The following is a 26,045-nucleotide window of genomic DNA, read 5'->3' as shown; positions in this document are numbered from 1 at the left end:
TTTATCTGCAAAGCCTACAAAGTGTATGAATATATCAAGAACTGTATTACTGAAGCCTGATCTTCTGCAGCAGTCACTCTTTGGACCTTAAGCTGTCTCTCTGTTGTGACTGGACTTCCGCTGTGTGGGTATCTCACCTCAGAATCCCAGCATTTGTATGGAATAGTATTAAATCTGGATAATCAGTAAGAACTATTGCTAATATTTTTATATATATTATTAGCACATATGGTAGCTAGGTGTGCAGATGCTGTTCTTTAAATTTATAGCATGAAAGGCATGAGATATTAATATGCTGAGATGGAGCAGAGTCTGTTGTGTAATAGGAAACTTTCCATGGGTACATTTTCCAGCTGATGGGAAGCCAGGGAATGTTGCCAATTTTAAGTCTGGTGGTTGTATTATTGTGGGTGAGGAGTTGTTTTAAGATTGGGTGGCTGTCTGTAGGTAATGAAAGGTCTTCCTCCCAGAGCTTGAGAAACCACCAGACTTAACATGGACACTGGTACCAGAGCCTGCAATAAACCCAGATGCCAACTTTGCTGCCACATACACCCAGACAACACCATTACTGGCCCCAACAACATCCAACATACCATCTCAGGACTATTTAATTGCTCATCTTCTAACATTGTGTATGCCATCAAATGCCAACAGTGCCCTTCAGCTCTCTATATTCGACAAACAGGCCAAACCCTACGCCAAAGGATAAATGGACATAAATCTGACATCAGGAATCACAAGACAGAGAAACCAGTAGGAGAACACTTCAATCTCCCAGGACATTCTATACAAGATCTCAAAGCAGCTGTTTTATTACAGAAAAAATTCAGAAACAGACTGGAAAGAGAAGTTGCTGAATTGCAACTCATTAGCAAGCTTAAAACCATGGAGCCACCTGGAATGAACAGAGACATAGGATTCTTATCTCATTATACATGATCAAGCTTTCCTTAGTACCTCAGCCCTTGCTTCCCCCCCACACACCAATTGCAGTCATTAACAGTCGTTAACAGTCATCAACAGGTTTACCACTCCTATCAGCCCATCACCCATTCCCATCACCCCCACCCCCACCCTCTGAATATACATAAGGGTCTGGTTACTTCTGTTTCAGTGTATCTGATGAAGTGTGCATGCACACAAAAGCTCATACCAAAATAAAAAATTAGTTGGTCTTTAAGGTGCTACTGAAGGAATTTTTTTATTTTGTTTTGACTCAGACCAACACGGCTACCTACCTGTATTTGGAAATCAAATTCACTAAAAAAATTCCACATTTCGGTTAACTCTCAAATTTATTTACAGGTTTAAGATATGTTTTGTACACCTCAATTTACATAAAAGGGAAACCAGAGATAAAGCAATTTACAATGAGGAAAAGTTTTCTGCATAATTAAAACAAACCTTTAATTTCTTTTAAAAAGGTGCCAAGCATGCTGTTTTTGCACATCTTTCACTGTAAGTCACTACAAAGTGTATATTTGTAATGTGTCAGCATAGCAGCTTGGTATTCTGCTTTAAGACAGGGTCTTGAGGTCCCTCCATGTGTTACTAGATTAGCTGAATGGGAAAAGCAAAAAAAGAAAGTTGCACTGGAGTACTGGATTTGCTGAATGAAAGAATTCTTAAACCAATTCAAAAATAAGTACACTGTCAAGTTGTATTCACAGCAATGTGTCATGTTAGCACTAGTTTGAAAGTTCACTGCCAACTTTCTTTCATTCCCCCCACTGACTGGCACAAAACCTTTTCTCTTTTAAATACAGTTGTACCTCAGGTTACGAACACCTCAGGTTATGTACACTTCGGGTTACGAACTCCGCAAACCCGGAAGTATTTTCGCCATGCGCGTGTTCGCATGCGCAGAAGTGGTGTGCGCGCTTTGCGCATGCGCAAAATGGCGCTTCGGGTTACGACCATTTCAGGTTACGAACTGCGTCCTGGAACGGATCGTGTTCATAACCCGAGGTACCACTGTACCTATTTTGAATGGGGAAGTGTAAGGGTTAAAGTTGTGAGAATAACCCACCCATTGCCCATCCTCCCACAAAACAGTAGTATTACTAGCAATTGTTTCCCACTCCACCCTAGCCCAACTCTTAACATTTCAGAAGATAACTGAACACATTTTCTGTTTGGGTACTATGTGCTCATAACATGGGTTGAAGGATTTGAAGATTTCAAATAAAAAATTTGTATTTTTATTGGGGAAATGGATTGATTTAAAAGGAACAAAAAGAGGAATTTAAAATACTCTGACTGATTCAATACGGCCTTCTAAGAAAACTGATGGAGCTCTCAAAAGAGCCATACACTATCTCATTTTTAAAAATCCAACAGGATAGCACCTTTCAGAGCAATGCAGTTACACCCCCATACCACTTAAACAAAACTGGAAAGGTCTTCAACTGACTCTGAAGAGGCAGTGCAATTTTTCATAGCCATTAAAATTCCACTCCCCACCCCCAGTGAAATCTAAAGGCATCCAAACAGAAAACCCTATTATTTCTCTGCCCAGTTATTATGCTCCAGGATTCCAACACCCTGGCATTTATAAGACGACCAGTGGGGGGCAGGGAGTGAGTGGCTCTGTTACAGCAATGCCAGTTCCCAGCTTCCTGTAGCCTTATGTGACCTGCTAAATAAAATCTGTGGGTTTTTTTCTAAATGAGGAGTGATGGTTTTACAAACTGCCCATGGAATTAAACTATATGGAAATGTCATCCCCTCTGCAACCTGTAGATCCTGCAGCATTTTAAGGGATCTCAAGCCGCACGATTGAACAGCTACACGTCCAAGTCCACATGGAGCAATTAGCTAGGGAAGATTATGTTAAGGACATACTATTCAGCGTCAGTATTTGAGGTTTCCAAAGAAGCGGGATTCAACCCTGAGATCGTATTGTCTATACTTGTGGGAACTTCTTTTGCTCCTGGCATCTCTTTCTAAGGAAATACAAAAAGTTAGGTAAAATGTAACAAAAGCACACAAGACAAATTGCTTATCCTTAAGAAATGTGATTATTACCACGCACGCATCAGGGGGGGGGGGGGGAGCTACACTGCATAAGGAGACTACTGCATTCTTGCAAGTAATCCATTAGAACGCTTAACAATGAAGTTATCATCTCACTTCTAGTTTTTTCCCCTCTAAAACAATTTGAATTTCTTTGGCATCCAAAGTCTCATAGGTCAGCAATGCTTCCGCTAAATTCTTGTGCTCTTTTGTGCGGTTCTTCAATATATTCTTTGCTCGTTCGTATGATTCCTATCACAGAATAAAATAAAATAAACACATTAAGGATCATTTGCAACAAAACTGGAAATCGAAGACATGTATTCTAAAAACTGTTTTAAGACTGACCCCTGATCTAATATTTTCAATAAAGCCACAAATATTCACGTTTCAATTTTATTCATGTACAGTCGTACCTTGGGTTACGAACACCTCGGGTTACAAACTGCGCAAAACCGGAAGTATTTTCGCTGCGTGTGTGCAGAAGCGGCGTGCACGCTTTGCGCATGCGCAAAATGGCGCTTCGGGAATTTTTCGGGTTACGAACTTTTCGGGTTACGAACTGCGACCCGGAATGGATCGTGTTCGTAACCCGAGGTATTACTGTATACTCATTGCAGAAACCAAGACTCCATAAATGTTTTAGTTTAAAACAAGTAAGAAACACAATGGATGGAAGGAAAAATAAGGTAGAAAAATAACGGAATATGAGAAAGGAATCTATTGGCAACAAGGAGCTTGAAGAATGTTCTATTGATAATAATTTGTAAAGGAAGTTCCTAAGCTTTTAACAGGGTCATGAACTGAATTAGGAGTTAGGCCATTTTTATGGTTTACTAGATATATACATGAAACCCAAGGGAAGCAAAACTTTATTCACCCAATATTTATTCCAGTTATTCCATGATGGGAGAATCACACTTTTTCTTACCTTTAAAAGCATTCTTATTTCTTGTTCAATTGCAGACTGGGTTTCGGGACTGAGTTTCCCTGTATCTGTGTAGGTCATGACACCAAGCTTATAGAAAGCAAAAGAAAGAGACAAAAGGAACTTATATATATAGGACTTTTCAAGGGTACAAAATTACATTCAATTGTTGTGCAATTTAACATCTCAGCATCCTGCAAATAATATCTACTGTGCTGCAACAGGCCCCCAAGGTGTCTGATATTTAAACAGCTGAAGCTGTACACAGAAGTATCCCACCACTAGGTAGAGCCCCGGTGGTGTGGTGCGCCGGGCCGGTAGGCAGGGCACTGCGCGGCAAAGCCACGCGGAAACCATGCTGCGCCCTGCGAGGGCGCCAGAGCGATCTCTGCCCCTCAGCGCCAGGGCGCCCGACCTGCTCGAGACTGCCCTGCCCACCATATCACAACCTTCTTGTTAAATCTGGATGGGAGGGAGCTTGTCAGCATAAATCTAGTAATGTCTACTCGAAAGTTAGTCCCACAATTAAAAAGAAAAAGAACGTTAGTCCCACTGTTCACAACTGGACTTTCTCCCTGTAAGTGTATACGACTGCAGCCTTTGTCATCGATCACACATTTTGGTGGATAATCCTATTAAATTATTCACACTTAATATTAATTTTTAATCATTGTCTTAACTTGTTGCTTTTTAAGATTACAAAAAAAAACATGCATCTAAGAGAAATTTCACTATCCACGATGACTGAAAGGAAGGGGCATACCAGGAGGAAACAAAACATATAAGGGAATACAGGCAGAAGGAGTAAATGCTTTCTGGTGCTTGATTGAGCTCTCCCTGTGGTACTATAGAGCAAAAATGTGCAGACCCCAACCCCCCCCCCAATGTGCTGTGAAATGAACATGGCAGTGTAACATATACAGTAGTGGCTGGCGAGGTGCACAGCTGCTTTGCTGACTTCCAACACAGAGGGACAGAGAGGTGGGATAAAGCTGGGGGAGATTGGCTCCTTTGTTCTGCACCAATCTAATACTCCCATGCTTCACCCCACCCTTCTTGGTAAGTGCCAGTAACCCTGCATTGGGAGGCCAGCAGTGTCTCACTTATCACTACTATTTTGTCAAGTCCACACTTTAAATTGCTTTGTATAATCTCCAAGGAAAAATGACAAAACGTGTTTCTTATTCACCCACGCTGTTCACATCTTTGATAATCCGTAAGGCTGAGTTGATCACATATACATTTCACTTTATAATACACTACGGTCTAAAGATCCAGATAGGGATAACAGCAATTTAATACAAGGGTCTGATACCACGTCCTGAAGGACTCATCAATGCGGAGATAAGAGGGCAGCATCCAAAACTCAAACAGGAGATATTTAGATCTTACCTTCTCACTCATTCCAAACTTAGTCACCATGAGCCTTGCTATTTTAGTAGCATTGTCAAAATCACTAGAAGCACCTAAATGAACAACAACAACAACAACAACAACAACAAATTATACAAAAGCAATTCAGATTTTGAAGTTAAAACAAACATTTTGAATACTAATCTTGTTTCGGGTTTTTCCTGACCTGTTGTGACGTAATCACCCCCAAATATAAGTTCTTCTGCAACTCTTCCTCCCATGCTAACATCCATCTGCGCAAGCAGCTGGGACCTAGTTTCACTCCACCTGTCATTTTCTGGCAGCAAAGACACCTTTAATACAAAATTGTGTGAGCAGAGATTAAAGTTCATGAAAATAGCAAATTACACTTTGTAGTTGCTTTGATTGGCTAGTTGCTTTAACAATCTTGAAACAGAGGCGAGTTAGAGGATACTAAATGCCTTGATACCCTTCTGAGACATTTGTTGGTTTCTCTACCCCAAACTAAAACCTGCTTCCCGAAGAGTAGACACCTGCACTGTTGCCGGCTCTGTCTGGACCTGTCATGGTCATGCAGTATCTTAGCGAGAAATAAATCAAAAGCAACTTTTTGCTGATGGCCAATCTGGGCTTATGGTACTCTAAAGGTAACAGCCCTTCTACACTCAGCCCCTGCAGCTGGAGTGGGGAATCTCCAACTCTGCTATGAAACAATTTTGTGCATGTGTTTGGGCAATAGTCCCAAAGTTCAAAATGCAGCAGAGCCAGATGAATGAATGTTTTCATCCACAAGTGGATGTCTTTTTTGAACCAATAGCACTGCAGGGTGTATATAAAACATTTCTAAAATGGCAATAATAATAATTATTTATTAAATTTGTATACCACCCTTCATCTGAAGATCACAGGGTGGTTCAGATAATAAAAATACAAAATGAAAACATAAAATACATAGTAAAACAAAAACAAACTAGTAAATCTTCCCCTTAAACACATTTAAAAGGCCACAGGATATTAATCAGCCAAAGTCTTGGTTATAGAGAAACATTTTCGCCTGGTGCCTATGTAATGAAGGTGAACCTCCATAACGAATGCCACGGCAACCAACCGGGTTCTCATTTCAATTACATTTTACTATGGAAATATATTGCCAGGTGTTTGATATCAGCTCTGTTGAAAAAGTAAAGCAGTAAAGTGGTCAAAAGTGGGTATTCTCTACAAAATCAAAATCCTCACATGTCCAAGTGTTGGTCCTCGTGGCATAATTGTTGCTTTGTTGATTGGCATTGCATCTTTAGTATAGTATGCAATAATGGCATGCCCAGATTCATGATAGGCTGTAATTGTTTTATTCTTATCATCAATTTCTACACTTCTACGCTCAGGGCCTGAAAGCAAAGAAAGGAAATCACGGAAGCTGAAAAGTGACCAAATGCAAGCAGATGCTCCATTCTACTCGTAACACACACTCACACCCACAACCCATTTGCTTTTCTCACCATCATGCAGACACTGAAGTGGAGACTTAGTAGGCTCAGTCCTCACTCAACTGTTCTGAAGGGTTTTTTGTCCCGTTATAGTCATACCTTGGGTTAAGTACGCTTCAGGTTGAGTACTTTCAATTTAAGACCGTCTGGAACGGATTAATCCACTTTCCATTACTTCAAGTTAAGTACGCTTCAGGTTAAGTATGGACTTCCAGAACCAATTAAGTATTTAACCTGAGGTACCTCTGTATTTGTTTCCTCCCTAAATATTTTTTTTACTTTTTCAAACCTTGAGATTCCCCTGCGCATGCTCAGAAGTCGCATCTGGGCTCCATAGCCATAACTCAGCACTAAATTTTGCTACTAGTATATCCAAGGGGGAGAACAAGCAAAACACTGCATTGGAGAATGCTCTTCTTAAGGTTCCAGCCAGCCAGTCAGGATACTCCATTCCACTATACTCCATTCCATTCACCCTGCCCCACCGTTTGCTATTGTTTATTCTCAACAGTCAACCACCAATCAGAGCTCCATGGCTATTGAGCATGTTCTATCTTCACTGGGCTATTTGGGGGTTCCCCCAAGTCTGCTGGTTCCTCCCACCTGACCATGGGTGGCATGGACACCATAAGGATCCACACTCTAAAGAAGAGTTAGGTATTTGTATACAGCAGGGGTTGGCAAACTATGGCCCATGGGCTGGATCCAGCCCAATTGCCCTCTGGATCTGGCCCGCGAAGGGTTCTGGAATCACTGTCACCATTTTTTCCAGCCACAATTTTTTCACGACCCCCCCCCCACACACACACACCACGGTGGCGCCTCCTCCCTCCCACTTCCTGGCTTCTCCCCACCCTGCAGAGGAAGCGGGCTGGGCTTTGAGAGGAAGTCTTGCTGCTCACTGGCCGGCCCCCATGGCCATGCTGTGGGCTGGAGCTTGGCCTCCTCCGCCACGCGCGCAGTCCAACCCGCCACTAGGTCTTGGGGGTGGTGAACCGGCCCCCTCCCAAAAAAGTTTGCTGACCCCGGTATACAGGATGGACCAGAGCAGGCATAGGCAAATTCCGGCCCTCCAGATGTTTGGGACTACAATTACCATCATCCTTAGCTAACAGGACCAGTGGTCAGCGATGATGGGAATTGTAGTCCCAAACATATTGAGGGCCAGAGTTTGCCTGGGTCAGAGGATTCAAGGTTACAGAAACCAAATAAACATTTTACCCTGTTTCCAGGAGATTTTAGGCACACATTCAGGTTCTGAAACACATTTCCTCAAAGGCAAGCTATGTTTAGGTTCTTTATGTTTCCATGTCACAAGTAGGGTTCCTTACCTCTGATAATTCTTTGTTAGAAATAATGGCAAGAACCCAAAAACCCTCAGTGTAGCATATAAGTGCTGTATTTGTTACTTAACTCCCATGAAGTGCCCAAGGTCAAAATACTTACCTCTCTGAATTCAGAAATTCAAATTTAGAAATAGCCTACCCATAAGAATTTTGTCCTTTGAGAATTCTAGCTCCTTCATAGTAACCATATCCTTTCCATCAACCGCAGCTTTCAATGCAGCTTGATTCACTAGGTTTTCTAGCTCAGCTCCAGAAAATCCTACTGTTCCTCTTGCAATGATTTCTGCATCAATAGCTGCAGTAAAACACACACACACAAAGTCCTATATCAACCTAATCTGAGAAATTAATATTATTTCACATTAAAGCGAACTTTAATTTTATTGCCACTATAATCACAATATAGATGAAGAACAGAGCACTGATTTATTCAAGCAATACCGTAAGCAAAATCAAAGACTCTGGCTCCCACTGGTGACAAGATTCTGAATTTCAATCACAAGCATGTAATAACTAGGGGTTTCATGTGTGGGCCAAAAACTGGAGTGAATTGGGGTTTTCCCTCCCCTCCCCACATCAAAGAACAATGTCAATAAACTGCCAGATCAGGTCCTCTACAAAGTCTTGTGTCGCTGCGTTTCTATACTTTTCTTTACCTTATAGCTCCATATTTTCTTATGTTTGTAGACATTGAAAATAGTGAGGCTGCCCAAAAGGTTGCCTGTGGAGTATTGAAGAGCTCTTTGCTAAAGCACATCAACAGAGTTATGCTTTCTTTATTAAGAAGGTATTCCCTATCCACCACCACCCAATTAGATTGGGGGGGGGGTGATTCTGTTTTACTCCCCGCACCTCTCAAAAAGCCCCTGGACGTATTTGTTTGCAATTTAGCATGCTTTAATCCACTGGAATAGCTCATGTGCCCTAAATTTCATCCACTTTGGCCAAAAGGGGAAACAAGCTATAGCCATTTCAGATTCCTCAGTATAGTGAAAGGGGAACAGAGATTTTTTTAAAAAAAAAATCAAGGTGATTCGGAACTTAGAACACATATCTAAATTAGAGGTCACAGAGCGACTTCAATATACTTTATTCGACCGATAGTCAGAACAAAAACATTTCTCAGTACAAAGATAAACATATAAAACTTAAGGCATCAGGGGGATACATAAAATATAAAAATATAAAACTGAAGACATCAGCGGGATACATAAAAATATAAAAATATAAAACTGAGGGCATCAGCGGGATACATAAATGGGGTATGACCGCACTACTAAACCTCCTACAGGTAACCCGCATCAAGACATTCGATTATACGTTTCCGACACTTGAGCGCCAGGAAAAGGAATTTAGCCACTGAGAAGGTTATTTTCCCAGTGGGCTTGTTTAGCAAATATGCTGCCTGCCGTTCTCTTAGTCGGGAACTAAACTGAGATAAATACGGGGCTATAAGACATTGCCTTAGATCATTATAAAAGGGACAACTCAGTAGAATGTGTTCTGTAGATTCTACCTCACTCAAGGCACAATGGCACATTCTCTGACCGTATGGGACTCCTCCAAATCTTCCCCTCAAAACCGCCGAATCAAGGACATTCAGTCTAGCCGCAGTAAGTAGTCTGCGGTATTCCACGTAGTGGATATCCGCCAGGTAACGGGCTGGTGCAGACCGATACACCTGCTCCCCTAAAAACATCCCAGATTTCATGCGGGCTATGTCCTCCTGTCTGGCGATATCCCCCAATCTCTGAGCGATCATCGCTTTAGCGCGACTGAACGTCATGGACTCAATATAAAGGGAGGACAGACCGCACTTTTGCACTTCCTCTACCACTTCCCTTTCCCATGGAGATTTAAAATTATCCCTCAGAATCAGGGGGGCCAAACCTATCGGTCTGAAACATAGTTTGGGCCATAGCCATAATTTCGCTTTCACAGAGCGACTTAGAAACAGATTAAAATTTACAGCCACTCTACAACTTTCTGTATTGCCTGCTCCCAAGATAACAGTTGCATATTTATACTTACATTCATCATACTTTATTTTATTCAGGTACCATTTCAGAATCTCTGTTCGGCCCCTGACATCTGGCCTGGGGACTGTAACTTGCATGTCAAAGCGGCCAGGACGTATCAAAGCACTAATTGGGGAGGAAAAACAATTCTGTGAATGATTCAATATATTTAAGATCCTTGCTAACCAGATGACTGATTTTTAATTTTTTAAGAGTTAAGAACATGATAGGGTAAAGTGAGCAGCTAATATATTTCTGACTTACTAAAAATTGTTTCACACAAGCAAATGGCCTCCACACAACCCTCCCAACCCTCCTTGGATTACAGGAACCCCAAGGCAAAAGGTACTTTATGAACCAACACTTCATATATACATCCCGGCTGCCACTGCTGTCATTTTTGCTGTTCCTGATAATGATAGCTAGAAGGGGCTAGTCCTTCTGAGTGCTGCTTTCAAAGATAAAAATACAGACATGATGCAAGAATAGTACCTTGTAAGTTTTAATAGCTATTACTGACCTACGCTTTCAAAGTCATATATGCACAAAATCAAGCCATGCAAAGTTACGTTTTATGCATATATACGCACACACACATACTTATCTAATGCTTCAGGGAAGTTTGTTGCACCAATGATAATGACGCCTTCGTTGGGTTTAAAGCTTAAAAAAGAGAGAGAAGAGAGCTTTTGTTAATGTACTTAGGTGTGAAGAGTTTCTCTGTTCTTACAATGAGTACAGCAATATCCATGCAACTGCAAGCCCTTTATTAGGCATGACTCAAAGCACTCTAAGGCTCCAGAGTGGGGGTCATCCATTTGTTTGGAAATCTGCAGGCATGCCAGAAGAATACTAGTAAGAATGTAAGAGCAGACTTGCTGGACCAGACCAAAGGTCCAGTGAATCAAAATCCTGTTTCCAACAACAGCTAGCTGGATGCTGCGAGGAAGCCTCGCAGCAGGGCATGCCCTCCCCTGTTTTTTGCCCCTCAGCAACAGGTATTCAGAGAACTCTGCCTCAGAATCTATCCTCTTTTCACGGCCATCTTATGGCTGCAAATTTGAAAGCTTAGTTATGAGTGACATGCCCTAAAATCTGGATTAGCAGTGATCAAGGCAAATGGCTCAATGAAACAGGCTTGTAGGTAGGCTGTAATTAGTGACACCAGCCCAAAGCATGATCAGTAGACCTGCTACTCTAGTGTAACCACCATCCCTCCTAACTAAACTATGCTATGTTGTGCGCCTAGACAATCCTTGCCTGCATACCAACCACTTTGTGCCCTGGTCAAAGAAAAAGAGGGTGCTGCAGGCTTATCAACTAGTTGGAATAGCAGCATCCGTATAAAATATGGCTGCTGGGCAGTATAGTAATCTGGGGTTTCCCAGGGCTTGGCTACCCTGCTATGTAGGGTGATACCAGGCATTTGAACATGCCTTAAATGGTATGATATTCTTTCCAAGTGACATATCAGATTTCAAATTATTTTACTGCTTGGGGGGCCACACACCTCTCCCTATGAACCCCACACTCATTCTCCTTATTCTGATGTTCCAATATAACAGATAATCCCTTGGCTCAGAAAGAAAATTAGTATTTACCCATCCATTTCAGCAAGGAGCTGATTTATAGTCTGTCTTGAGTAGGGATGCATTGGAGACTCTATCCTTTTGCCACCAACAGAATCTAGCTCATCAATGAATATAACACATGGTGCATTTGCTTTGGCTTCCCCTAAGAAAGCAACATGTCAAAATTTATTTCTTCATACTACAAACACCATTTTGTATTCTTCACACATTTCTAATATGAGATTCACAAGTTTATTCTGGCCACCCTCATAAATTGCACTTTTCTAGAAAAATAGCTTTTCGGTGCCTATACAGTATTGCTATTTTAGCTAGAAAGCAGTCAAAAGGAAAAACAACTGTTCTTTGAATTAGGGATAAAACAATGGGTCCATGATAAAGGTCCAGACTGGAATGAATATATACATACGTATATTGGGTTAAAACCGTTCAGACAGAATTCAGACTTTTGATATAATTTTGATGATGATGATGATGATAATAATAATAATAGAATGTTTTTGAATTTTCCTGATGCCTGCTACAGCCTTCTTTATTTTAATAGAGAGCTTAGACTTAAGAGCATGTATTCAATAAGAAACTGCTAGATTTCAAAATGTGTTCATCCACACTCCTGAAATTAATAATAATAATAATAATAATAATAATAATAATAATAATAATAATAATAATAGTTTGTTTATTTATACCCCATCCATCTGGCTGGGTTTCCCCAGTCACTTTGAGCGGCTTCCAACAAAATATTAAAAATACAATAAAACGTCAGACATTAAAAACTTCCCTAAACAAGGGTGCCTTCAGGTGTCTTCTAAAAGTCAGATAGTTGTTTACAGTCATACTTCATGTTGCGTCCGCTGCTAGTTGCGTCTTTTCAAGATAAGAACACGGCAAACCCGGAAGTGTTTACTTCCGGGTTTCGCTGCACGTGCATAAGTGCTCTATCGCGCATGCGCAAAAGCGCCGCTCTGGTTACGGCCTTTTCGGGGTGCGAACCCGGAACGGATCAAGTCCGTAACTAGAGGTACCACTGTATTTCCTTGAGATCTGATGGGAGGGCGTTCCACAGGGCAGGCACCAGTACCAAGAAGGCCCTCTGCCTGGTTCCCTGTAACTTGGCTTCTCACAGTGAGGAAAACGCCTGAAGGCCCTTGGAGCTGGACCTCAGTGTCTGGGTTGAATGATGGGGGTGGAGCCGCTCCTTCAGGTATACATGTCTTCATGAAAGCAGCCCATTTTCAAGGTAAAACTAAGTTGTACTCACTAAACAGGTTTCTGATACGACTGGCTCCAACGCCAACAAACATCTCATCAAATTCCGATCCAGAGGCATAATAGAATGGAACATCAGCTTCTCCTGCCACAGCTCTAGCAAGAAGAGTTTTGCCAGTTCCAGGTGGTCCGACCAACAGAATACCTGGGGAAAGAATGACATGGAAATAAAATTATGACAAAGCATATGTAGAACTGATTATCGCCCATGTTTACCCCAATTTTTATAATTTCTCAACAAGTGATTCTAGTCACTGCAAATTTCAGCCCAGCTAGGAGGAGGACAACTATGAAGGCTAGGGATGTGGATCTGGATCTGACAGTTATTTAATATAAGGGCGGGCCACCCATCTATCACCTAACATCACAATGTCAGGTGACACTGCGCTTTCAACCCCAACAATTGGCTGACTGTCAGGATTTCAAAGCGTCACCCAAGGCTTGCAAAGAACCCTGTGCTGGTCTTTGTAAACTTCAGAAGTCCTTTTTGGAAGAGCCCAGCTACCTTTGTACCTGCCCACGCCTGGTCTGATAACATACGTGATGTCAGGTCATTAGCCCGTTGGGCCAAATGACAAAGCTTAATTAGGCCCAAAGGCTCCCCACCCAATACAGAGAGTATACAAAAAGAAAATCTGGACAACAAACACACTCCCCTGAGTGAAAAAGGATCAATCACAAGAGTTACAAAAGGGGAGGGGTGAACTAAATACAAATTTAAAAGACACAAAGGGCAGAGCAATTCAAAAAGAGCAGGAGTAGCAAAGGTAGAGAAACTGCCTTTTTCTGTGCTTGCTTTGGATATATTTTTCCTTTCCCTTTGCAGTTTTTTTTAGTTTCCTTCTCAGTATGTCAGGACTGGTATAATTCATCCCACAATCCAGGGGTGTGTTGGGGGAGTGAGGGGACCCTGTGGAATGCCTCTGACGGTAGAGGAATACCTGCTGTAGGATGTTCATGAAAGAGGCACATGAGGTTATTACCTGCCTCACATAAATAGGATTGCAATGTAACAAGTGGTATGAACACCCCCATGAAAGCACCTGTCAACAATCAAAAGCTCACACTTACCTTTAGGAAGTTTACCTCCCAGTACAGTAAATTTCTGAGGATTTTTCAAGAATTCTACCACCTCTTGCAACTCTTGCTTTGCTTCTTCAACCTTCATTCAATTAAAATTTTAAAATGAATATCTTATGCCACCATTTTTTAAAGACTTGTTTTATAACTTGGCCAAATTAGCTTTAGGTAGACTTGTGCTCACAATCCTGAGCTATTTTTAAGCACAAAGGCTCATGAGCCCCCCCAGTATAACTTTTTTTGCTTTTAAAATACAGGGGCCCCTGCTGTATAGTCAGCTGCCTGGAAACTCCCATGCTTTCCAAAGCAGTTTGCCCTGTGGCAAGAGGAAGGCTGCTATTTTAAGAAAGTAAAGTCTGAAGTCCAACTGGACAACAGATATAGAACTACACTGGTCTCTGGCCTATGTTTATTTAACATAAAACATTTACTGAAAAACCAAGTCATACAGCTAATAACATATACTGTACTAGGTAAAGCCTCTAGAACTGTAAAGGGGGGGGGGGAGAACTAATTCCTACATAATATATCAGAGTACAGTGCTAGGGGGAAAAGCAATTAAACCTCAATTGTGATCACGTGTAAGATCATGATGGAACAATTTAAAAGAAAACACAATACTCAAAGATGCATGTAAGGAAGCAGCAGTTTGTCTGATTTTTAAAAAAGTATCAGGGATCCATCTGTAGAATTTGTTTGCCATGGATAATTCTGTTGTGAACTTTAGTCATTACAGGAGGCAAATGGAGAATGTAGCCACCTATGCTGGCAACGCTACACTGCATCATCATGGAACAGTTCCTGACAAAGCAAAGTTGCCAGAAGCTGAACAACAAGAGGCACATCATATATTGGCAAGTATTATAGGAAGAAAAGCTAGCGTGAGAGGCCACCATCCAACTATATTGGCAGACCCACACCAATATTCATCTCGGGTTTATTGCATGATCCATGGATGTGTGTGAGCTGCAGGGTGCATTCACAGGCAGTGGTTTCTGTATTTGTCCGTCACAAGCAGGAGGAAGGCTGAAGAAGGAAAGGATCCCGTACCCTTAAAATGTTTCAACATGTGCTGCTGTGCTTCTTTGTTCTTGGATTTTTTTATAGTGTTCTGTTGCAGTTTTCTTCAAATTTTGCATTGCATTACACTGTGGCCTCCGTGTGTCACTGTTTGCTGTTTTTTGTAAATTGCTTAGAAACTATTTTAAGTATTGTGTGGTATATCAATAAATTACATAGATAAATTTCAATTCAATCGTTGGTGGACATCAAGCATTTAAACTTACCCCTTTGACATGTTCAAAAGTAACATTTTTCATCTGAATAGGGTCCACAGCTGCATCAAGCCCAGAAGTTGTTCGAAAACGCACTAAAAGCAAAGGATAAAATAGATTAATTTACTGATAGGCCATTTAGTCAGTATCATTTGTCATAGCTATTTTTGCACCTACCAATGTTCAATTAAGCATTTCTTTAAAAAATAAATTCTTTAGTTCACTTGTATTGTATTCTTACGTGTGGCTCTCAGAACTGACTATGCCCTTATCTATTTAGCTGCAGTAATGATTCAGCATCAAATACTATCAGGCCATTCACTACGTCCCAGCTAAACAGATATTTATACCTATAAAGCAGGCACCCCCAAACTGCGGCCCTCCAGATGTTTTGGCCTACAACTCCCACGATCCCTAGCTAAGAGGACCAGTGGTCAGGGATGATGGAAATTGTAGTCCAAAAATCTGGAGGGCCGAAGTTTGGGGATGCCTGCTATAAAGACTTGTGTAGTGTACCCCCATGCCCATCTCCAACATCTGAATCATATCACCCTGCACACCAAATCTTTACAATGAGGAACTCTCAACGACCCATTACTGAACTCACTGCCAAAGTTTTGCCAAAGCTTCTGGAAGAAATGCAAGAACTTACTTGGGTTGGAAGAATGTTAAAGAAATATCCATAGATGTAATTCTATGACACACCAGATCTATACAAATCTGTCTTTAAAAATAACGGTCTGATCTGAGAAACTAAATGATTCCATTCAAGAACCAAGGTATTGAAAATCAGTAGGAAACACAACTACTTAGGGTGCTAAAAGTATTCAACTGTCCTAAGAAAAGTGAGGTCTATGAAATGTTCTTGTTCAAATTTTACCAAGATATATTTTCCCAACTATTACTCATTTCAGAGAAAAGAACACTAGATGTTTTCACCTGGAGTAGCGTACACCACTTTGTGAATTCATTCAACTTGTGATTTTAATCTAGACTTAAAATAACAGACTAACCTCACAAAGCAAAGCAGGAAATGAAAGATTTAAAAAGAATGAAAAGTTAACAAACCAGTATCCATAAAGGGGCATTTACCAGATAAAAAAGGACTTTTTGACAAACCATAAAGGCCAAGCAGGATCAGAACAAGGACAAAGAAACGGTTTCGTCTTATGGAATCTAAAGAAGAAAAATATATATTAGGCAAGCAATTTTTTTACTGTATAAAATCCAAGGAAGCTGACAATCAGCTAGACCAGGGGTGGCCAACTCCCAAGAGGCTGCGATCTACTTTCTGAATTAAAATCTGGCAGTGATCTACCTCCGTTTTTGGGGGGGGGGTCAGCTCAGAGTTGTTGAGCTTTTTTTTTAGGGAGAAGGAAAGTCCCGGTTTCTTAGGGTTTGGGCTCAAAGTTGTTGAGCTTCTGAGGGGAGAGCCAGTGATCTATCAGTGATCTACCACAGACATCCAGTGATCTACCGGTAGATCATGATCTACCTGTTGGATGTGCCTGAGCTAGACTAAGTGATAAGGGGATGACATTGTGGGACAATGACGATGAAGAACCTGCTGCTTAATTCTTATTTTTCTACCATATATGGATACGGCACAAAGGGGGTTCATTTACCATGTATTTTAAATGTGATCTGTAATACCGCACATACAAAACAGAACACTTTGAATAAGACAAACAAACCATTACGTTGATTGAGTGACTGTGCTTTCAAAAAGCCCTCAGCAAATCCAGTTTTAAAGGCATCTTGTTGAGCTTCAGGTATCTTTTTTGTTTTCATTAGTTTATCTACACTTTCAACATCAGGTCCTCTATCTCTCAGTAGGAGACCCTAAGGAGTTGATGGAGAAAACACTTGCATTAGTTTTTAAACCAGGGGTCAGATTTTTGGGCACATAATAATAGCCTGCTGGATCAGGCCACCTACTCCCACATCCTGTTCTCAGTGGCCAGCCAGATGCGTGTGGTAAACAGGGGACAGAACATGAGCCGAAGAGCACTCTCCTCTCTCTTAAAGTTCAGCATGCATTGACCTTTTAAATTTTTATATGAATGGATAATTATCAAGTAGCAATACTACCACTTGCAATGGAAAGGCTTGCAAGTGCATCATGCAGGGGTGAGAGCCAATCTTGTGGCAGTGGATGTGATGAGACTTCCCTTTTCTGTCCTTCACCTTGAAGTACCCCCTCCTGCTGGGGGGGGAGGGGGGACGACCCTCTAGAGCAGGAGGCCACAGTGGGGAGGAATGGAAAGTTGGTGTGAGCCAAAGTCTGTTGTACATGCATATTACTGTAACTGGACAGCACCCTAGAATTCTGGGCAGCAATTCAAATAATTACAGTGAAATATCACTATCCATCAGTCTCCAGGACATTCTTGCCCGTTGGATTTTACAGTGCTTGGATTACAGTACCATTCAGCTGAAATTGTTAACATTCTAGATGTGAAAAGGTATATAGTCATCTATTTTTAAGATGGATTCTGCTTGTATACCTATCAGCAATTATCCCTTTTACCTATCTTTTCCTACATCAGCTTTCTAACAACCTAACTACCATCATGATTCATAAATCCCTTATCTCTTCCTGATCCCTCCCTTTCAATCCACATTTACCTGTCCTCAATTACTTCAGTCTACAAACTCCTGAGAAGCGGGACTTGGCTTCCGATTTTTAATGGGTCAGGTATTTTTTAAAGACACTGTATAAAACAGGCATCAGAAGAGGTTATGATCAGAACACTCAAATCTTTAGACTTGCCTTTATAAATGAGGGCGCTACATTTTCTGTTTCTGTTAATCGTTCTGATGAAGACTGCAGCCGTCTTGCTCTTGATTTCAGCGTCTTAAAACCTCGTGTCTGAATAAAAACTTAAAACACACAACACATTGTTTCAACATAACATAAATTCTTTCCTTACTTAATTTTTTAGTGTAAATCCTGAAACACAGCCGATACAAAGAGCCAAACACCAGGTTCTGTGCTTTTGGGTGTGTGCATGTGTGTTTTGAGTAGTTTCCCCAAAACAGTACTCCTCTATGCTGTACAGTGGTACCTCATGTTGCGAACGAGATCCGTTCCGGCGGCCTGTTCGCAACATGAAATGGCCGCAACATTAAGTGCCGCATCTGCACACACATGTGACGCAATGCGGTGCTTCTGCGCATGCGCAAAGCACAATTTAGCGCTTGTGCGCAGGTTACAGACGCGCCGAACTCGGAAGTAACCCGTTCTGGGACTTCCGGGTTTGGCGCATCCGTAACCTGAAAAGACGCAACATGAAGCGGACGTATCATGAGGTATGACTGTATAGCAATCACATACAAAAATATCTGGAGTTTCAAAGCAGCTTAATACAGCATGGGAAAAAGAAGGGAAGGGGCAGTTGTTCAAATTTAAAAATCAGCCCCCCATTAAGCACCCTTCAGGCTGCTCTTTGGATCCTAGTTATGTTATTTAAAAGAATAGCAACACTCGCCATACTATAGCAACAGCAATTCACTCTATTCAAGCAAGCAATTTTTAAGGAGATCTTGCTAAATACAGAACATTCATATATACAGAGGCTCCTGTGGAGTCTCCAAACTTCGCAGATACGGCAAATAACAGACAAATAAGAGAACCTGCATCAGTTGCAAGTTAGGTAATTGGTAGTTAGGTAATACTAACTCCCTTCCCTTCAATGAAGTTCAGTCGAGAATTCAAAACTTGTGAGAAACAGAAATCTGAGAAGGCTTGAATGTCACTACAAGTGTTACATTAATCACTGCCATTGAAAGTAAAATTTCAAAAATACAACTAATTAATTTAAGTAATTTTAGAGAGCTGGATCCAGTTGTTCCATTCCCAGCCTCCAGGTCTACCTCATGTGAAGCAGGGATAAGTTCCAACCCTCTGGAACAGCTTTTCAGAGGCATGGGAATTAGTCAAGGAGAATAACCTCCTTCCTCTAACAAGCATCACATGAGCAGAGCTCCACTGATGGGAACTCAGGATTCATCCTGTAGTACCGTGTTTCTCATATTATAAGACACGTATTATATTTATTTTTTTCCTCAAAAAAACACACTATGGCTTATTTTCAAGGGATGTCTTATTTTTTTCCTCCTCCTGCCGCGGCCGGCATTGCTGCTGCGCCTATCGCTATGTCTTATTTTCGGGGTATGGCTTATATTCCTTGAATGCTTAAAAATCCTGCTATGGCTTATTTTATGGGTATGTCTTAAAATATGAGAAACAGGGTATATACTACCGTCTTTCCCCTTTTTTAAGACACCGTCTTATAACTTTTTTTCCTCAAAAAAACACAGGGTGGCTTACTTTCGGTGGGATGTCTTATTTTTTTTATTACCGGTACAGTTTTTACAGCTCAGGGCGCTGGCTCAGGGCGCTGCTCGGTTCTCTTGAGTGCTCGGCGCTGCAGCAGCCACTGGTTCCGGGTGGCAGGGCAGCAGGCATCCTAGGCCGGGCCAGGCAGAGGCCGCTGGCTCAGGCGCTCCGCCTGCCGCTGCAGGGCGCTCCAAGCTCCTTGGCCAAGCCAGGCAAGGAAGAAGCAGTGAGCCCAGCGGTGGCGACAAGCACAGAAGCGGCAGGGCGGCGATGGACGAGAAGGCGGAGCGCGGGGATGCAGCCAGCAAGGCGGGAGCGCGATCAGCTGTTAAGCGGAGCTCTTGGAGCGCCACTTCAGAGCTGATCGCGCTCCTGCAGTGCCAGCTGCATGGAGTGACTCTGTGAGTGGAGGTGCCTGTGGGGGTTGGTTTCCGCGGAGCGGAAGTATGGCTTATTTTGGGGGTATGTCTTATATTTCTCAAATGCTTAAAAACCCTGCCATGGCTTACTTTCTGACTACGTATTAAAAAAGGGGAAACAGGGTACGTTCTTCAGCCAGCTAAATCAATTTAATCAAAAAGAATCTTCTTACTTCATACCTGGCCAACGTTGAAGATCTGAACATACACTCTGGAGGGGGCTAGGATGCTGTCTGTACAGGTAAGATGAGCGCAAGACACTAAACACATCTGCGAAACCTAGGAAGTTACCATAAAAACATTATTATTATTATTGCAATCACTAAGCTAAACAATGGCTTTAGAAAAACTTTATAGGTTCAAAATATTTTACAGGATAAAATGAAAATATTTTACAGGATAAAATGAGTCTCCAAAATCTATTTCAAAACATATATAACTAAAATAACTTCACATTTTTAATTTCATTTGAGAGTTAATCAGTCCGATTCACTCTCAAATGAACATGTTGATCCTATCCACATTTATTTGTGAGTCCTGCTGTGGTTAACAGAGCTTCCTCTTGGGAACAAGATTGCTTTTTGTATTCTTAGGTTGCAAATTAGTTTTTTCAGTCACTGTAATATTATGAAAAGCAGCCCTGAAAAAAGGTCCACAAAAATGTTTACTAGCCCACACTTAACTATGTTGGTACTTAATACTATGTCCAAAGCCTGTAAAAGAATCACTTATTTAAGTACAGTATATAAAAGCTTCAGTACTCAGTTGCCTTGAGAAAGTTCTTACTCTCCATATGAAATCAGGCAAGTGGTTATTTACATGTCTAAGTTAAGGTAGAGTCCCATATAGAATTATAGAACATTCTTTACATGTTTCTTATTGCTCTTAACTATTGCTGTGAGCAATATGTGTTTTATGTCTAATAACACAATTGTGCAACTACTTTGCAGTGCACAGCCTACTGCACAAAGGCAAAACTCATGTTTGTTGCTCTGCCCACTTTTGCCTCTGGCCTTGCTCAGCAGAGGCATGACACACACACCCCTACATCAAACCTGAAGGACGCATAGAAGGGAAAGACCATTCATGCTAAAAAGTCTTTGCCATCCCTGCATTACAGGGGCCTTATAGAAGAAATAAGCATGGAAACGAAGCAGAAAACAAGCATCTCACTGGAACCATATATTAAGGGGTGGGATGTGATGCTGCCTTGGCTTCAATTCAGTAAGCGATTCAACTTTTCGCTGCCATAATATCCTAAGACATACCATACTTATTTTCAAAGAAGGACTGTGCAGATATATACGATGTTTGCCAGTGTGAAGAGATTTTGTTTTCTACACGATAGCCAGGTAGTAGCCTGTCCACTAGTTCATCAAACTGGTTAGCTTTCAAGTCAGAAAGTCCTAGGTCTCGTATATTAAGTACTGGCTGTAAAAAGAACAGGTGAAGAATGGAAACGTTTAAGAACATCAGATTACTCAAAAAGGGGGAAAAAGAAAAGAAAAAGAAATGTCCAACTAATATGATTCTAAAAACGGTCCCCAAAGTAGAAGCAGTCTAGAACACACACGCTTTCCCCATTTCATTCTGCAAGCCCCAATCGTTAAGGCTATTCAAAATATCGACTTATTTCCATCAATTGTTTAAAACGTAGTCATTATTTTCCAAAATACAATTTCTAAGTTGAAGTCACTGCTCTTTACTCAAAGCAAATGAAAGCAGTATCTATGTACAATAAAAGCCTTTATTTGGCGCAGTTTCAAACATCAAGAAATTATCAGTGACCATATTGCAAAATATACATCGTTAATTCAAATTGAAGGGCTGTAGCTCTAGAGCAGTTATACTCGTAAACTAACAATTTCAAAGAGTTATAATTTCTGCTGTAACTGGCAATACAATCCTATGCATGTTAACTCCGAACTTTATTCGGAGTTAACCCCAAATCTCTAGATTCAGGTCTGCCGTAGTCGAAATAAATAAATAAAATATTGAAAAGGATTATTTAAAAAAACTCCTCAAAAAAATTCCTTTAAAAGAATCAAGTCCTTAAAAATGTTTTTGTTCTAAAAAAGTCTGTAAAAGAATCCTTCCCAAAAAATTGTCCAGTAGCACCTTAGAGACCAAGTAAGTTGTCTTATTCTTCAAAAAGGCAACTTCAGCAGAACAGGGTAATAAATTTAATAACAATTGTCATTATGTTTGTAACTGCAGTGCACAAAAAATATTTAATCAGCTGTGCACAAATGAATACTTGCATATCAGGAAATTCTCTCTTTTCAAAACTAAGTGTGGAGCTTTGTATATAATAATAATACTCCATCTGGATTGTCCCAGGACAGTATAGAATACTAAAAGGAGTATCAAAATTCGCTTTATAATATTCCTTTTTATGCCACATATAAGGCACCAAGCAAATTTAAATCATGCTAAATGATACACGAACACAAATAAACCTATCACTGCTATCAGAGAATTCTTACCTCACTATTCTGCACCTCATGTTCGGGTGCAGCTTCCTTTTGCACACACTGGGTAGATGGTGTAGCAAATGATGGAGCTGGAGTTATGGGTGAATGGAAGGCATTGATGAGGTGACTCAATGGAACTGTGACCTAGAGTAAAAGAAAGTTTATGTGAAAGCACTATCTTTAAAATCACTACGTTTATTTAATCTGAATTTTTACAACAGAAATCTTTTTTCCTCTTTTTTTAAAAAAACAATGCTTTGAGCATGTTTTCTATAACACAAAGCAACAACTTTTTAAAAAGAATAAACGTATTATTGCAAGGAGTTAATTTCCTTCAGAACCAAGAAACCAGTGCCCTGCTTATTAGGTGAAACAGCCTCTCGCAAATTTCCTGATATTTACAAAAAGGCAGGATTCAATGTAATTTAGTATTCTTTCTGTCTAGCTGTGCATCCAGCAGTTCTCAGAGAGGAATCAATTTCTACTGTTTTTTGCTTCAGGGCTCATCTCTCCTTGGCTTTTCTTCTGATCACAAGAAATTACTTAAGTGCATAAGCTTCAACAAAACAGAACATACACCCCATTCCGGGGTGCCATTCGCACCCCAAAAAGTCCACAACTAGAGCGCCACTTCTGCGCATGCGGGAGGTGCGCAGAGCATTCTGCGCATGCAGCGAAACCCAGAAGTATATGAGTTCGTATCCTGAAAAAATGCAACTGGAGACTGACATAACAAGAGGTACGACTGTACTTTTAAAACAACATATTTCTTTACATACTACTCTAACTGGAAACTTGACAGGCCTGTTTTGTGCCCCATCTTGCTTTCATTAGTCCCCCAACTCAAGTGCATGATTTTGTGCCCCCCCAAAAGCATTCTACATAGGAATGCAATAAATGTCATCCATGGACAATGTTACACCATACAAAATTCTTCAAAAAGGCAACGACAGCATTAGATAAGGAAGGGTGCAGCAGCTTTTCTGAGATGTTAGGGCATTAAACATGACAACGTAACATCAATGTAAACCATATGAAGCATTCACGGACTATTAGCCTACCAACAGTTGCTAGCCATGACAACTAAACAGAATCTTCTAAATTTTGTTAAATGAATAATAAAATTATTTCTTCCTTTACTGTACACCAACCCAACTGTCCTTTAAACCCAAGACCCATCTACCTATAACTTTTGTGTCTAACAATGCTATTAAGGAAAAGTTGAAGTGTTTGGGCTTTTTTTTTTAGTTCAGAAAAAAGACTTAAGCAGGTAGGGTCAAACAAAGATTCATAATTTTATCAGCACTTGATGAAGTTCAATAGTGTTTGTCTACCTGTAAACAGACTGGAGGAACAGAGCCCCACTATTCCCCCAAACCTGTTTCAGAGGGTTTATTTTTTGAGGGGAGGGGAGCCTCCAGTGCAGATGTGGAGGATTGTGTGGGGAAAGGGGTTGAGAGAAGTCCATTTGCATGACACTGAATGTCACTCAGTAAGGTGCATGGATATACCATATTTTTCCGTCTATAAGATGCTCCCATGTATAAGACGACCCCTATTTTTTGAGCCCAAAATTAAGAAATATTTTAAACATTCCGTGTTTAAGACGACCCCCAATTTTAAACTTAAAAAGTTTTTTTGGGGGGGAATATAGTCTTACACACGGAAAAATACAGTAATCTGTCCCTTTTCTAATGGGGTCTAATGAAATTCACAAACACCAGCGCCCGAACTGGCAAATGGAAATAATACCTCACGTCTTAATTTCCAAAGACATGCTGCGCTGATTACTTTTTTTAAAGGGGAAGGTGATAACATTGAGAACGGCGCCGCGACCCACGGAGATTTTAAACACGGGTGGCTAAGTAGAACCTCCATATTCAGTAGCAGCATAGCCCTGGATATTCGATACTAGGCCAATTCACTGTCCTCCTAAGGCTGTTTGGGGGCATCGTGAGAGGAAGCTGTCTGTTCAGAAACAGGATCCAGCTGGGCTCTTCTTGTAGGGTCCTGAAACCTCGACTCGCTCCCGAGAAAGGCTGGCGCGAAACCCGCCTCTCTCTAAGACGTGGCCGGGCAGCCGGTGGCCAAGAGGCCGCTTCCCTTCTCCTTCCGCCCCAGATCTCTTTCCAGCCGCCGCCGCCGCCGCCGCCGCCGGCGACATCTTGGGCCCGGATCTCCCAGCAGCCCGAGTAGCTACGCAGAACAATAGCTGCTCCTCCCGGAGAGAGACTCCCCGCCCTCCCCCCGCGAGGCCTTTACCTGGGGCTGCACCGTGGTGGAGAAGGAAAACATCGTCGCCACGCCCGGCCCCGCAGACGGACCGGCCCGCTCTCCGCAGCCTCCGGTCGGGGCCTCGCTTCTCGGCCCTTCCGGGCTCTTTCTGGACAGAGGGATAAGGGGAACTCGGAGACTACTCAGCTCTCATGGAAAATGGCCGCCTCCTGCCGCCGGCACAGCCCGCACCGAACCCGACGCGAACGCTCGTCCGCTAGCCCGGATGTGGGCGGCTCAGGAAGAACTGCTTCCGGGTCACCCGCAGGTCTCTTTTCTTAGCCGACGTAGAGCAGCACTTAAGAGTCAGCGCGGAGTAGTTTTGAGTGCGGTATGGGCCCCTAGAGCTAGATGCATTCATGTAGTGATTAGAGTGTCAGACTAGGGACCTGGGAGTCGACTCCAAGGTTCAAAACCTATGGGTCACTTACCCTCAGGCTAAACTACCTCACAGGGTTGTTGTGAGGATAACATGGGGAGGCACGGTGGGTTATAAACGAATAAATAAATATGAAGAGCCTTGCTGGATCAGGCCAGAGGTCCATCTAGTCCAGGTCCAGCAACCTGTTCTCACTGTGGCCCAGCCCTATGTGGAGGTGCTGCTGGGGATTGAACCTGGGGCCTGTATACAAGGTGTATACAAGCTATATACAAGAACTTAGCATTGAGCTATAGCTCTTCTCCCAAAACCACATTTGGCTCTGAACTCAGTATACAATTGATAAATGCTTATATTTATTTATCTATCTATATATATATACACACATACAGTATAGACATATTATATATAAAATGGCACACACTGCAACAGATTTATTATGGTACAGTACAAGATTTCATTGACCACAGTTCACTGCATCAAATACAGTACGTAAAGTGTTATCTTCAACTGACAGGTAAAGGGTGGGGTTAAATGACAATGAAATGCAAAATGTACATTTTGCAACAACTACATCTGCTTTATTCAGTGCATTTTTCAAAAAAAAATGTTTTGGGGTACTCTCATTTTGATTCAAGAAAATCACCATTTTATAGTCCAAATCGGGGAAAATAAATGCAGGAAATGGACAAAAGTACAAAGATTCACAAAATGTTTAGGGGTATGCGTACCCCTAGAAAAAAAGCACTGGCTTTATTAATTTGAGTTGTCGCA

The 26,045-nt window shown here is 41.5% G+C and overlaps 1 protein-coding gene across 12 annotated transcripts; it reads right to left on the bottom strand.

Annotated features, from left to right (window-relative positions):
• Positions 1–1,279: 1,279 nt before the first annotated feature.
• Positions 1,280–25,091, bottom strand: YME1L1 (YME1 like 1 ATPase). Of its 12 annotated transcripts, none has more exons than XM_035129448.3 (21): positions 24,371–25,091; positions 22,631–22,762; positions 21,413–21,575; positions 20,325–20,423; positions 18,157–18,266; positions 17,078–17,225; positions 16,476–16,559; positions 15,396–15,478; positions 14,101–14,191; positions 13,022–13,174; positions 11,773–11,905; positions 10,772–10,834; positions 10,185–10,297; positions 8,293–8,448; positions 6,557–6,708; positions 5,526–5,652; positions 5,339–5,412; positions 3,950–4,036; positions 3,136–3,270; positions 2,848–2,948; positions 1,280–1,563 (listed from the first exon to the last, which is right to left on the bottom strand). In XM_035129448.3, the coding sequence occupies exons 1-21, from the start codon at positions 24,509–24,511 to the stop codon at positions 1,560–1,562; spliced, it is 2,349 nt and encodes a 782-aa protein (XP_034985339.1). In that variant the 5' UTR covers positions 24,512–25,091; the 3' UTR covers positions 1,280–1,559. The 12 variants fall into 12 exon arrangements, with proteins under 12 accessions (XP_034985339.1, XP_034985340.1, XP_034985342.1 ...); XM_035129449.3 differs by having other exon boundaries at positions 17,084–17,225; XM_035129451.3 differs by having other exon boundaries at positions 24,881–25,091.
• Between the last annotated feature and the right edge of the window lie 954 nt (positions 25,092–26,045).

Source organism: Zootoca vivipara, chromosome 11 (assembly GCF_965207765.1).
Source record: "Zootoca vivipara chromosome 11, rZooViv2.hap1.1, whole genome shotgun sequence".
Taxonomy (NCBI): domain Eukaryota; kingdom Metazoa; phylum Chordata; class Lepidosauria; order Squamata; family Lacertidae; genus Zootoca; species Zootoca vivipara.
Note: the sequence above shows the minus strand (reverse complement) of the source record. Positions and strands in the feature narration are given on the sequence as shown.

Bases quoted from the DNA above. Each gene is read 5' to 3' on its own strand.
- YME1L1 (XM_088653684.1), bottom strand. From the start codon at position 24,511: ATGCTGCTACTGAATATGGAGGTTCTACTTAGCCACCCGTGTTTAAAA. The intron at 13,175-14,100 runs GTAAGTGTGAGC...TTCTTTCCCCAG, and splicing joins GGGAGGTAAACTTCCTAAAG to GTATTCTGTTGGTCGGACCA. The intron at 10,298-10,771 runs GTATGTGTGTGT...CTCCCCAATTAG, and splicing joins TTCCCTGAAGCATTAGATAA to TGCTTTGATACGTCCTGGCC.